General features: G+C 38.9%; 1 protein-coding gene across 1 annotated transcript; it reads right to left on the bottom strand.

The window, feature by feature from the left end:
- Positions 1-5,426: 5,426 nt before the first annotated feature.
- LOC112004975 (transcription factor bHLH143) lies at positions 5,427-9,332 on the bottom strand. Its single transcript, XM_024037215.2, has 4 exons — positions 9,094-9,332; positions 7,868-8,575; positions 7,623-7,772; positions 5,427-7,512 (listed from the first exon to the last, which is right to left on the bottom strand). Exon 4 carries the CDS (start codon positions 7,492-7,494, stop codon positions 6,388-6,390), a length of 1,107 nt encoding a protein of 368 aa, XP_023892983.1. The 5' UTR covers positions 7,495-7,512; positions 7,623-7,772; positions 7,868-8,575; positions 9,094-9,332; the 3' UTR covers positions 5,427-6,387.
- Between the last annotated feature and the right edge of the window lie 1,120 nt (positions 9,333-10,452).

Raw genomic sequence — 10,452 nt, 5'->3', positions numbered from 1 at the left:
AAAATTAGTAAGCATCATATTAGCTCTCCAACATTATCAATGACCAAATAACCAGANGCCGTGAACTTAGAGGCCCAAAATGCTTTAAATGGAGATGGAGATGGCCCATCTTATCCTCCAAGATTCGACCCACCTACCATTAATCATATAATATGCAATTCTGCCAGCAACCAAGCCTTACAACATGTTGAGCCCAACCTAATATTTACAAGTCCACCCACCCATAAGACAAACCTTAGTCAATCTCCATCAAATTGTCAGCCCGAACTAAATAACCCCTCCCTTGTTCCAGCATCTTCTTCACCCTTGGTTTCATCTCCTCATTGTCACACTAAGGAGGCTCAGTCCAACGCCTCCTTCCCACAAGTCACAGCATCAAGCCTTGACATCAAAACCCATGGTAGCAACACTCTTTTGTCCAAAAGAAAAGCCACGCCTCAAGATTTGGAAGAATTTTCCAAAAGGGTCAAGTTAGTGATACACCTCCTGAAGCTAAGTTCTTTGACCCCAAACCAGTGACCGTCATTCCCAAATCAAGAGTGGAGCATTTCATTTTGGAAGAAAGGCAGAATCTCCATGATAATTCCCACCACGATGTGCAAGGTGAGTACACCGAATCTTCATCCTACAATGAAACCTAAGATAATGGATCATGCCATGTTTCCCGAATGTTGTTTCATCACTCTTTGTTCCTACCTCTATGGTTGAGGAGGCGAGCCTTATCAAGCCCCAACCTTCCCATGAAAATCCTTGGTTGGAACTGTCACGGCATCTATAACACTGCGACAGTTAGAGCCCTTAAGGCTATTTAACAGGGAATAGCCCGGATATTGTTTTTTTAAGTGAAACTAAAGCTTCCTTTAGTAGGATGCAGTTTGTTTTAAAGTCAATAAAATTTGCAGAAATGTGTGTAGTAGAAGCTAAGGGTATTGCAGGTGGAATTTGTATGCTGTGGAGGTCTGGATCACTATTAGAAGGTGGAGTTCAACAAAAATCTCATTGTTGTTAAGATAGTTGATGCTCTGAGCTCATGGCTCCTTGTTGGCTTTTATGGCCCTCCTTATCCAACTAAGAAGCAAAAGGCTTGGGAGAACCTTATGGCGCTTCTAGAGTCTTCCAATTGCCCATGGGCGTGTTTGGGCGACTTAAACTTCACCTTGGAGGACAATGAAATCTCAACTAAAGGCAGTAGGGGTGCAAGGAACTCAAAAAATAATTTCCTTAAGGAACTTGTGTTTGAATTCGGTGCCATAGACCTGGGATACTCAGGAAATGCATATACTTCGGCAAAGGGAAATTGGGAAGTGCTGCTATCAAAAGACTCTCAATAGAACTATTGTTAATATTTCCTGAAGGTTAGCTTTTCCCAATGCTACGGTGACCCACCTAGGAGCTTTCAATTCGGACCACAAACCAATCCTTCTGGACACAAATCCATCGCAAAGCTTTGCTAATAGGCCTTTCAGATTTGAAGCAGCTTGGGTAAGGGATAATGGTTGCAATTCAGTTGTCGAAGAGGCGTGGAATGGTCACAAAACTGGATCGGAATTTGAAATTTTACAAAAGAAACAAGAAGTGACTAGAAAAGCTCTTCGTAAATGGAACAAGCAAGTATCTGGGAATTGCCAAGATAGAATTAACCGACTGATAGAAAAATTAATGAAGTTCAGAGGAGGCAGCCGTCAAAGAGAATGGGAAGGTTGAAGAAGCATTGCAAATAGAACTTTCTGAATGGCTCTCAAGATCTGAAATGTTGTGGAAGCAGAAGTCAAGGGAGCTTTGGTTAAAGAAAGGCGATAGGAATACCAAATTCTTTCACCTATCTACCATTATTAGAAGAAGGCAAAACAGTGTCACGGCGTTAAAAGCCGAGAATGGTCAATGGGTGACTGGCTCCAATCAAATTAAAGAGATGTTCTATCATCACTTCAAGAAGTTGTTTACTGATGAGGAAGTGGATTTCCAGAAAACCTTGACAATCTCATGACACGCTGCATTTCTGAGGAAGAAAATCAAGCTTTAAACACTATCCCCACTCCGGATGAAATAAAGACTACCTTGTTAACATGCAGGATTTGAAAGCTCCCGGCGCAGACGGATTCCCCGCCCTTTTCTATAAGGAGTTTTGGCCTATTGTTGGAGACACTGTAACGCGTGCAGTAACAGCCTTCTTCACCAATGGATGCTTACCCAAGGATGCAAATGAGTCACTCATAGTTCCAATTCCTAAATCCCCTAACCCAATCTCAATCAACAACTTCCGGCCCATAAGCCTTTGCAACGTTGTGTATAAGATCATATCCAAGTTAATTGTGGCTAAACTTAGGCCTTTGCTCCATAAGATTATTTCTCCATGTCAATCAATGTTCATCCCGGCAGATGGATTGCAGAGAATCAGGTGGTAGTACACGAGCTACTTCACAGTTTCAAATCCAGGAAAGTTAAAAATGGGTTCATGTCTCTCAAGTTAGATCTCAAAAGGCGTATGATAGATTCAATTGGAAGTTTATTCAAGCGGTGCTTTTAAATTTAGGGTTTGGCAGTACTTTTATCGGACAGTCATGGCATGTTTATCTTCGGTTTCTTTTGAAGTCCTGGTGAATGGGGGAAAATCAAATCATTTTATGCCTAGGAGAGGGTTAAGGCAAGGTGACCCCCTTTCCCCATACCTTTCATTTTAGGCCAAGAAGTGCTTTCAAGAATGCTTGATAGAGAGTTGATGATGGCAACATCAGTGGAGCTAAAGCGAGTATTAGAAGTCCAACCTTAACCCACTTTATGTATGCCGACGACATTGTCCTTTTCTCAAAAGCAATAAGGCATGATGCTAGAACTCTCTCCAATTGTCTAGAAAAATACTGTGATTGGTCTGGCAAAGCATTAATAGAGCCAAATCAGGTATTTTCTTCTCCAAGCACACATTGGCTGAAAACAGAAGAGCAATTAAGCATCAATTTGGAATGAAGAAGCTGAAAAAAGATGCCATTTATCTTGGAGCCCTTATGTTCCCCACAAGATCACCATCGAGAGATTTTAAATTCTTGGAGGATAAATCGGAAGCTAAACTAGCAGGCTGGAGAAGCCGTTGCCTTTCATGGGCTAGTAGAGCCACTCTCATTAAAGCAGTTGCCCACAGTATCCTACATACACTCTGTCAGCATTCAATGTGCGGCTAACACCTGCAACAAGCTAGATGCAGCTACTAGGTGGTTTTGGTGGAAGCCTAAAGATAGAGGTGGCAAATACATAGCTTGGAAATCATGGGACAAGCTGTGTCATCCAAAAAATATGGTGGGCTGGGTTTTAAGAAAACGAAGGAGATGAACTTAGCTTTGATAGCTAAATTTGCATGGTTTGTGGCATCAGATAGACAAAATTTGTGCATGGATGTGTTGAGATCCAAATATAAAGTGAATAGTGGCTAGCTTTTAGCAGATCAGTGGCTGCCGCCTCTCCAACATGGAGAGCTATTAAAGAAGCCAAGAAGCTTGTAGCGAAGGGTGGATGTTTTCTTATCGGGGAGGGTAAGCCTATACAGGTGATGGTCCGACCTTGGGTGCCTGAAATTGTGAATTTCATCCTCAGCCTAGACTTGAGGAATACAAGAAGTTTCCCATTTAAGCCAGTGATCTCATCAACCCAATTTCCAAATCATGGATTTCAGATTGGTTGAAGGACTATTGCTCCAACCGATGCAGAGCCATTCTTAACATTCCTATTCCGTTGTCACCTAAACAGGATAAGTTAGTTTGGCTCCCTGACTCAAAAGGTCGGTTCTTAGCTAAATCCATCCATAATGTCCTTTTGCTCATCCTGACTGTGTTGGTAGCCCCAAGTTTGTTGGTCCAAGCTTTGGAAGGCAAACTTCCCAGAGAGGCTCAAAATGTTGATATGGAGGATAGGCGTCATGCCATGCCAACAAAAGCTAATCTCCAAGTTCACCTTAGCCATGTAAATGCAACTTGTCTGTTATGCAATGCTGGAATTGAATACAATGAACACATTTTTTTCAGATGCCCATTTGCTTGAGCTCTATGGTCAGCCGCCTGTTGGGTCTTCAAGTTGACAGCGTGAACTTTACATCGGCTAAGGAGATAGTATCCTTCATCATGGAGCCACCTGCCTCACTCATCCCTGCCCATGAGACTTGGAGTGTGTCCCTCAACATGGCATTAGTAATTGAAGAGATTTGGATGTCAAGAAACCTTAAACAGTTTCAGTAACATCGACCCTGATGCGATGAAGGCTAGGCAGAACATTCAAACCAGATTCAATGAAATAGTTAAAGTCTTTTTTCAGTGACCCAACCACCTAAAGAGCTAAGTAGCAAGAATTGGTCTCCTCCCCTTCTGACTGCATCAAGCTGAATGTAGATGCTGCGACAAAGAGCTCCAGCTCTACTGTAGCAGTTGTTGCAAGGAACCATTTAGGCAAAGTTCTATCTATTTGGGCCAAAAAACATCATAGCCCTCCCCAGCGATCGCCGAAGCTGAATCACTTTATGGGCTATGAATCTAGCAGTCAAGGAGGGATGGAAATCTGTAATATTTGAAGGAGATGCAAAGAATTGTTTGATCCTCTCATCAACCAAACTTATCCCCTGAATGGCTTACTCACAATATTATCTGTAATATTCGTAGCTTAGCTGTTGTTTTTGTTTTTGTTAATTTTTGTTGGGTTCAGAGAACATGCAACTCTGCAGCTCATGAAGTTGCAAGTTTGCACTGAACTTTGATTTAGATTATTGCTTTAATAAGGGAAATCTCCCCCAAATGTTAAAGCTGTTTCTAAAATTTAAAGACCAAAATAGTATTTTATCTTTCTTTTTTTTTTTTTTTTTTTTTTTTTTTTTTTGCTGCATTGTTTGATGCAAATGCTCTAATATTATAAGTATCATCATTGCATAGCCATAGCCCCAAGCTAGGAGTTTGCATCATTACCTATCAGGCTATCACACAAAAGAAAGGTTAATTCAGCTAAAAAAGCCTATTTATCAAAGATATCATGCTGAAGTGAAATCACAATCTAATCTTAGCCACTTCTTTTTGTTTCTGTTGGGTTATAATTCACAATATATTTTTTAAACATTATGGGCCACTCAATTTCAAACACATCACCCGTGCTCTCATGCACAATACATATGCTTCCTCTGCCTAATAATGCAGCGTTGTGGTCCCCTCACTCGCCATCATCAATTCATAGAAAGATAAAAACACATCAAACAGCTAAGAAGTCACAAAAAACACATCGCTGTCTCATATCATAAATGCGTGCATGCGACGTAAGTACATAAGCATAGAGACAACAAACAATAAACACTGAAAACACAAAGTAAAAACTTACTCCCAACCAAGATATCATCTTTTTTTTCTTATTTTTTTTCTCTTCTAACAACCGAAACCAACCACAGCAACAACACCAACTACTACTACTTAATAAAAGGCCTTGATAGAATCAAAAGCACATTTCAAATTGTTTTACATGGTATTTCCCACTATCACATTACAATTCCATAAAAAAAGGTGGAAATGAAAGTCCCACAATAAATAGTACTATTACATAAACAAAGCTGGAATTGGTTTTTCATTGAGGGCCCTCCAGCCAAGTTGCATTGCATGATGAAGTGGGAGACGCCTCCTGGGCTAGTGCAAATTTCTACATCAAGGAAAAAGATAACCCCACAAACAATTAAACATGGACAAGAATACAAAAAGGGTGAAGAAAGTGAATGTTGGGTCCCAATCCAACCCAAGGGGTACGCACGCTCCTCCAAATGGGACCCTTTATGTAACAACTATAGCCTTCTCATCCACACAGCAATCTCACACCCAAGTGTGAGTATTACTTTCTCTAAACCCTAAGACAAGACTAATGATTCAACACCCTTTATTGAAACACATTATAACCACACCCCTTCTTCTCTCTATCTCTCTCTCTCTAGAAACTAAAGAGAAATTTTACAAGCCAAAGGGTGCTGATTTCCAACTCAATCATTGAAGAAAGACTTTAAGGAGGTTTTCAAGCTATATATCTCCACACTGTTCAAAGTTTTACCTCCAGTAATGGGAAGAACTCCAAGGTTAATGGATGCACGCCCTACATGCCATTTAGAACTTCTAACAGAGACAAGTACTATATTTCCAAGAACTACTAATATAACACTACTAGGATGAGAATAATCCTATATCCCAAAGTGTTTCGCTTTGTCCACCAATCACAGCCTGTCAGGCATCTCACAATATTCTTCTTATAAAGTAACAAAAGCTAAGAATAGAAAGAAAAAAATCAGACATATAAAGTCCTGCAGATGGTGGAGCATAAAGTGAGCTCAGTGTGGGATATAGGATTTTATTCTACTAGGACATCGTCCTGCAACTTGGAGAGTAGTCAGAGAGCATTAAGCCCTAAAGCCATGGCCTTGAGCTTCAAAGATTTCAAGTAATGTATGGTTTCATCAAGAACTACCATCGCATCCTTGCCCCTGACACCAGGAATGATGCCCTGCAGAATGTTCACAGTCTCGCGAATTCTCTCTCTCTTCATCCTCTTGTTGCCTGATAAAGAATCCACTTCTCTTGGACCTGTGTTGTTGCCACTAGCACAACTAGATTCTGCATCCTCTTCATGCTCAAAGGGGCCTTTGGTTTTCATAGAACTTGCTGTGTCCATCAGTGATGGCACATCATCACAACCTCCATCATCAAAGAGTTTCCGCTTTTTACTTGGTACAGCAGAACTAGCAACTTCTTCGGTATCTCCCACAAAACAATCTTTCTGATCATGGACAGTCATTGTACTAGGCGAATGACCTGTGCTAGTAACTTCATCATCTTCGCTATACTCACTATCTCCGTCTTCTTCCGAGTAAAGCAATGCATTGAGTTCTTCAGTGTCCTCGTGCATTTCACTTTGGTCGTCGTCTCCATGATTTTCATTAAACTCATCAGTCAATATTGGTCCCACGGGGACATTCGAGCCCCTCTTATATGCAAGACCTACTTCTCCATCCAAATCACGAGCGACATTATGTTTTGGACCCCAAGAAGTAAGGCACTGAACAGGAGTTCCAATCCCGGAACTATAAATCAAAGTTGTCTGGTCCTTGGTTTGATCAATTACAACAAACCTCTTCTGGGCACATCCAGGCCCTGCATTGGGTGTGGTAGCCTCCCTACAGCTTTCATAGGGGTTACCAGGCAGGCCTCCTTTGCCAATTGGGTATTTCGGGTCAGAGCTAAATGCCTGCCGATAACGAGGCAAACCATAGAACCAACCAAGAGATTCATTTGTTTGGCCAACTGAAGAAGGGTGTAGTTTCAAAGGTGCATATACTGGCAAATTCCCATTTGTTGCAGCCATATTAGTGCCAGGATTCATATATGCAGACATGAGATTTTGCTGCCCCGAGTCAAGGGGAACACCCAAGGAATTCAAACGGGGTGATTGCCAATCAAAATGTGGCCGAGGAATCCAGGTTCCACGGTCGCCTCCCATCCAACCCAAACCAATCACCTAGAGATCAAAAACACAAACAAACACCATAAGACTTAACAATTCTATCAATGTAATTTGAAGACTAAATATAATTCAACTCCCAGACATGGTTAAACACTAAAGCGTACCTGAAGGATATTCTAAGTCCTACAAATAGCTGATTACTTTCTCTTTCTATCAGGAACTAGGAAAATAACTACAAACTCCAGCTTAACAAGTACACGAAATTGAGAACTAATCTACGTTACAGGTTTGAGCAAATGACGGAAGTATTCAGCCTGCAAAATCATAAAAAATAAAATTAGTAAGCATCATATTAGCTCTCCAACATTATCAATGACCAAATAACCAGATCGAATAATCTTATACAAACCTGGCAATCTTGTAGAGGTTGAAAGCATGCTATGACTCTAACAATAATAGTAGCGCTCCCTGCAATCCCATTTTCGTGTTTCGTTGCCCGAAATCTTGTTTGACTCGCTGCTTGGCTTACCATAACTACTTTCCAACCTTTCACTACGAGAGTAAAAATGACCCAACTTTCTGAAGAACAATGACTTGAACACACAAACCCAATACTTAAAAAGTATAACCAGAGAGATCTATTTCACAGAAACTGAACCTTTATCACAATTGGACACAACCCCAGTACTTAAAAACTTCAACTAGAAAGATCTATTTAGCAAAAATAGAATCTTTATGACAAAAACACAGAAAACCCAAGACAATTAATTGGACAAAAAGAGAAAACAACTAATAGGAATCTATATCAATGAAAAAGATTTGAAATGAAACTATGGGGTACTGTTCAGCTAATCTGGCGAACATAACAAGGAACAACAACGAAGAAACTGGATCCCATGGAAAATAAGAGAGGTAAAAAAAACAGAAGGCTGAGAAAAACTTGAGGGCGGTCTGAAATCTGAATGATAACAAAGGAGTTACAGAATTACTCTACAGTAAAGGTTCAAAGAGATGACTTTGCGAAAAACATCAACAGAGAGACTCAACCACCACCGCATGCTGTTCTATCCTTCTTCGAAAAACAGATCGCCACGACTCTTCCTCTATTTCCAAGACCCTGAAAGAAAAAAACAGATTCTAGCAAAAATCAGAGACACAGAGTCACTAGCACAAAGTTGACTTCAACAAAAAATTAGTTTCGGGTTTTGCAGGATTTTATTTTTTATTTTTTTTCCATTACGTAGACATAGAAGTGTGTATTAAAAAATGTTTAAGTTTAGTTTAGTCATATTTCTCAGGTGAAAGTACATAAATTGAGCATCTTATCAAAGAAAATAAATTCATTTTCTTACACAACAGGAAGATAGAATAGTTAAAAGGAAAAGAATTGCGTCTGTGCATGTGTGTGAGAGAGAGGGAGCAGAAAAATTAACATAGAGTTAGACATAGTGCCATACACAAAGCATAGAGGTTAAAAGCAAAACAATAATTTAGATAAGCCAAAACCACAAAAGAGAGAAGGCTTAAAATTCAAAACAAACAAAAGCACCGCACGAATTCAAAATAGCATTACAGAAACAATCATTCAACACTAAGACCAAAGACTAAAATAGAAGACTAAGATCAAGAACTCACAGTGAGAAATACCCAGAGAGCTTAAGAGTCTTTAGACCAAAATTTCCACAGGAAGAACACACAAGAAAATCTCAAAGTACCCAAATCCTCAAATCCCAAAAGCTGTGCTTGAGCCCCAGACCGAACACACCCAACACTCAAAACTAAGTTTTTCACAGAGAGACAGAGAGAGAGAGAGAGAGAGTAAAGTCAAAATGGAAGCTTGGACAGAGAGCACGGGGAAGATAAGAAGATAAATAATAGAAAGTGACATATATATCCCTGTTTTGGTTGGGGAATCATAAGAAAAATAAATATTAAAAAAATAAAATAAAAACACAGATATTAAAAGTGAGTTTGATACGTGCGCGAAGAGTGCACGCAAGGTATTAGTGTAAAATGATGAAACATGGTAGACAAGCTCACAAGGGGGTGCTTCTATCATGACCTTTGGTTTGGTTTTTGGTTGGTCAAAGTTTTCTGAAATGACTTTCATATCCTTGTTCTTATTTTTTTGACCATGTCCTTGCTTTCGAACCAAACTACACGTTTGTGGTTCAAGCCTGGTTTCTATGACCATGAACGAATCTTCTTCCTCTTCTTCCGGGAATATCATCATGCATTCATGCCCATTTGCATGGTACAATCCCCAAAATAGCCCCCTAACTTTTTAGGGTCGGTACCCTTAATGTAATGGTTAAAAAAATTTTGATACTTCTTTTTCAAAAAATATGAAAAACGGTCAAAAAAAGTTAACCATCTTTTACTTTTACCATAAAAAATTTCTAAAAATATTCCTTAGATCCGTTAAATCACCATTTACTTTTTCACTATTAGCTATAAAATAAGAATAAAGGTTTACTCATGCGCATGGAATGAGTTTTGTCAAACATGTTGTGCGGTAATTTATATAAAATAATTTACATGTGTTTTGAATAACATGACTTACATATTATTATATAATTAATTATAAAGTATATCATAGGTTTTATCTATTAGTGACTTCATACACCACAAAATTATTGAAAGAGTTTGAATGATTAAAAGAACATGTTCATTTTTTTATTTGATAATTACCTTTTTACTTTTACCATAAAAATTTTCTAAAAATATTTCATAGACCCGTTAAATCAACCATTAACTTTTTCACTATTAGCTATAAAATAAAAAATAAAGGTTTACTCATGCATTGCATGGAATGAGTTTTGTCAAATATGTTGTGCGGTAATTTATATAAAATAATTTACATGTGTTTTGAATAAAATGACTTACATATTATTATATAATTAATTATAAAGTATATCATAGGTTTTATCTATTAGTGACTTCATACATCACAAGATTATTGAAAGAGTTTGAGTGATTAGAAGTACATGTTCA

This window comes from Quercus suber, unplaced genomic scaffold (assembly GCF_002906115.3).
Source record: "Quercus suber isolate HL8 unplaced genomic scaffold, Cork oak 2.0 scaffold_652, whole genome shotgun sequence".
Classification (NCBI taxonomy): domain Eukaryota; kingdom Viridiplantae; phylum Streptophyta; class Magnoliopsida; order Fagales; family Fagaceae; genus Quercus; species Quercus suber.
This window is presented reverse-complemented; position numbering and strand designations above follow the sequence as displayed.

Bases quoted from the DNA above. Each gene is read 5' to 3' on its own strand.
- LOC112004975 (XM_024037215.2), bottom strand. From the start codon at position 7,494: ATGGGAGGCGACCGTGGAACCTGGATTCCTCGGCCACATTTTGATTGG.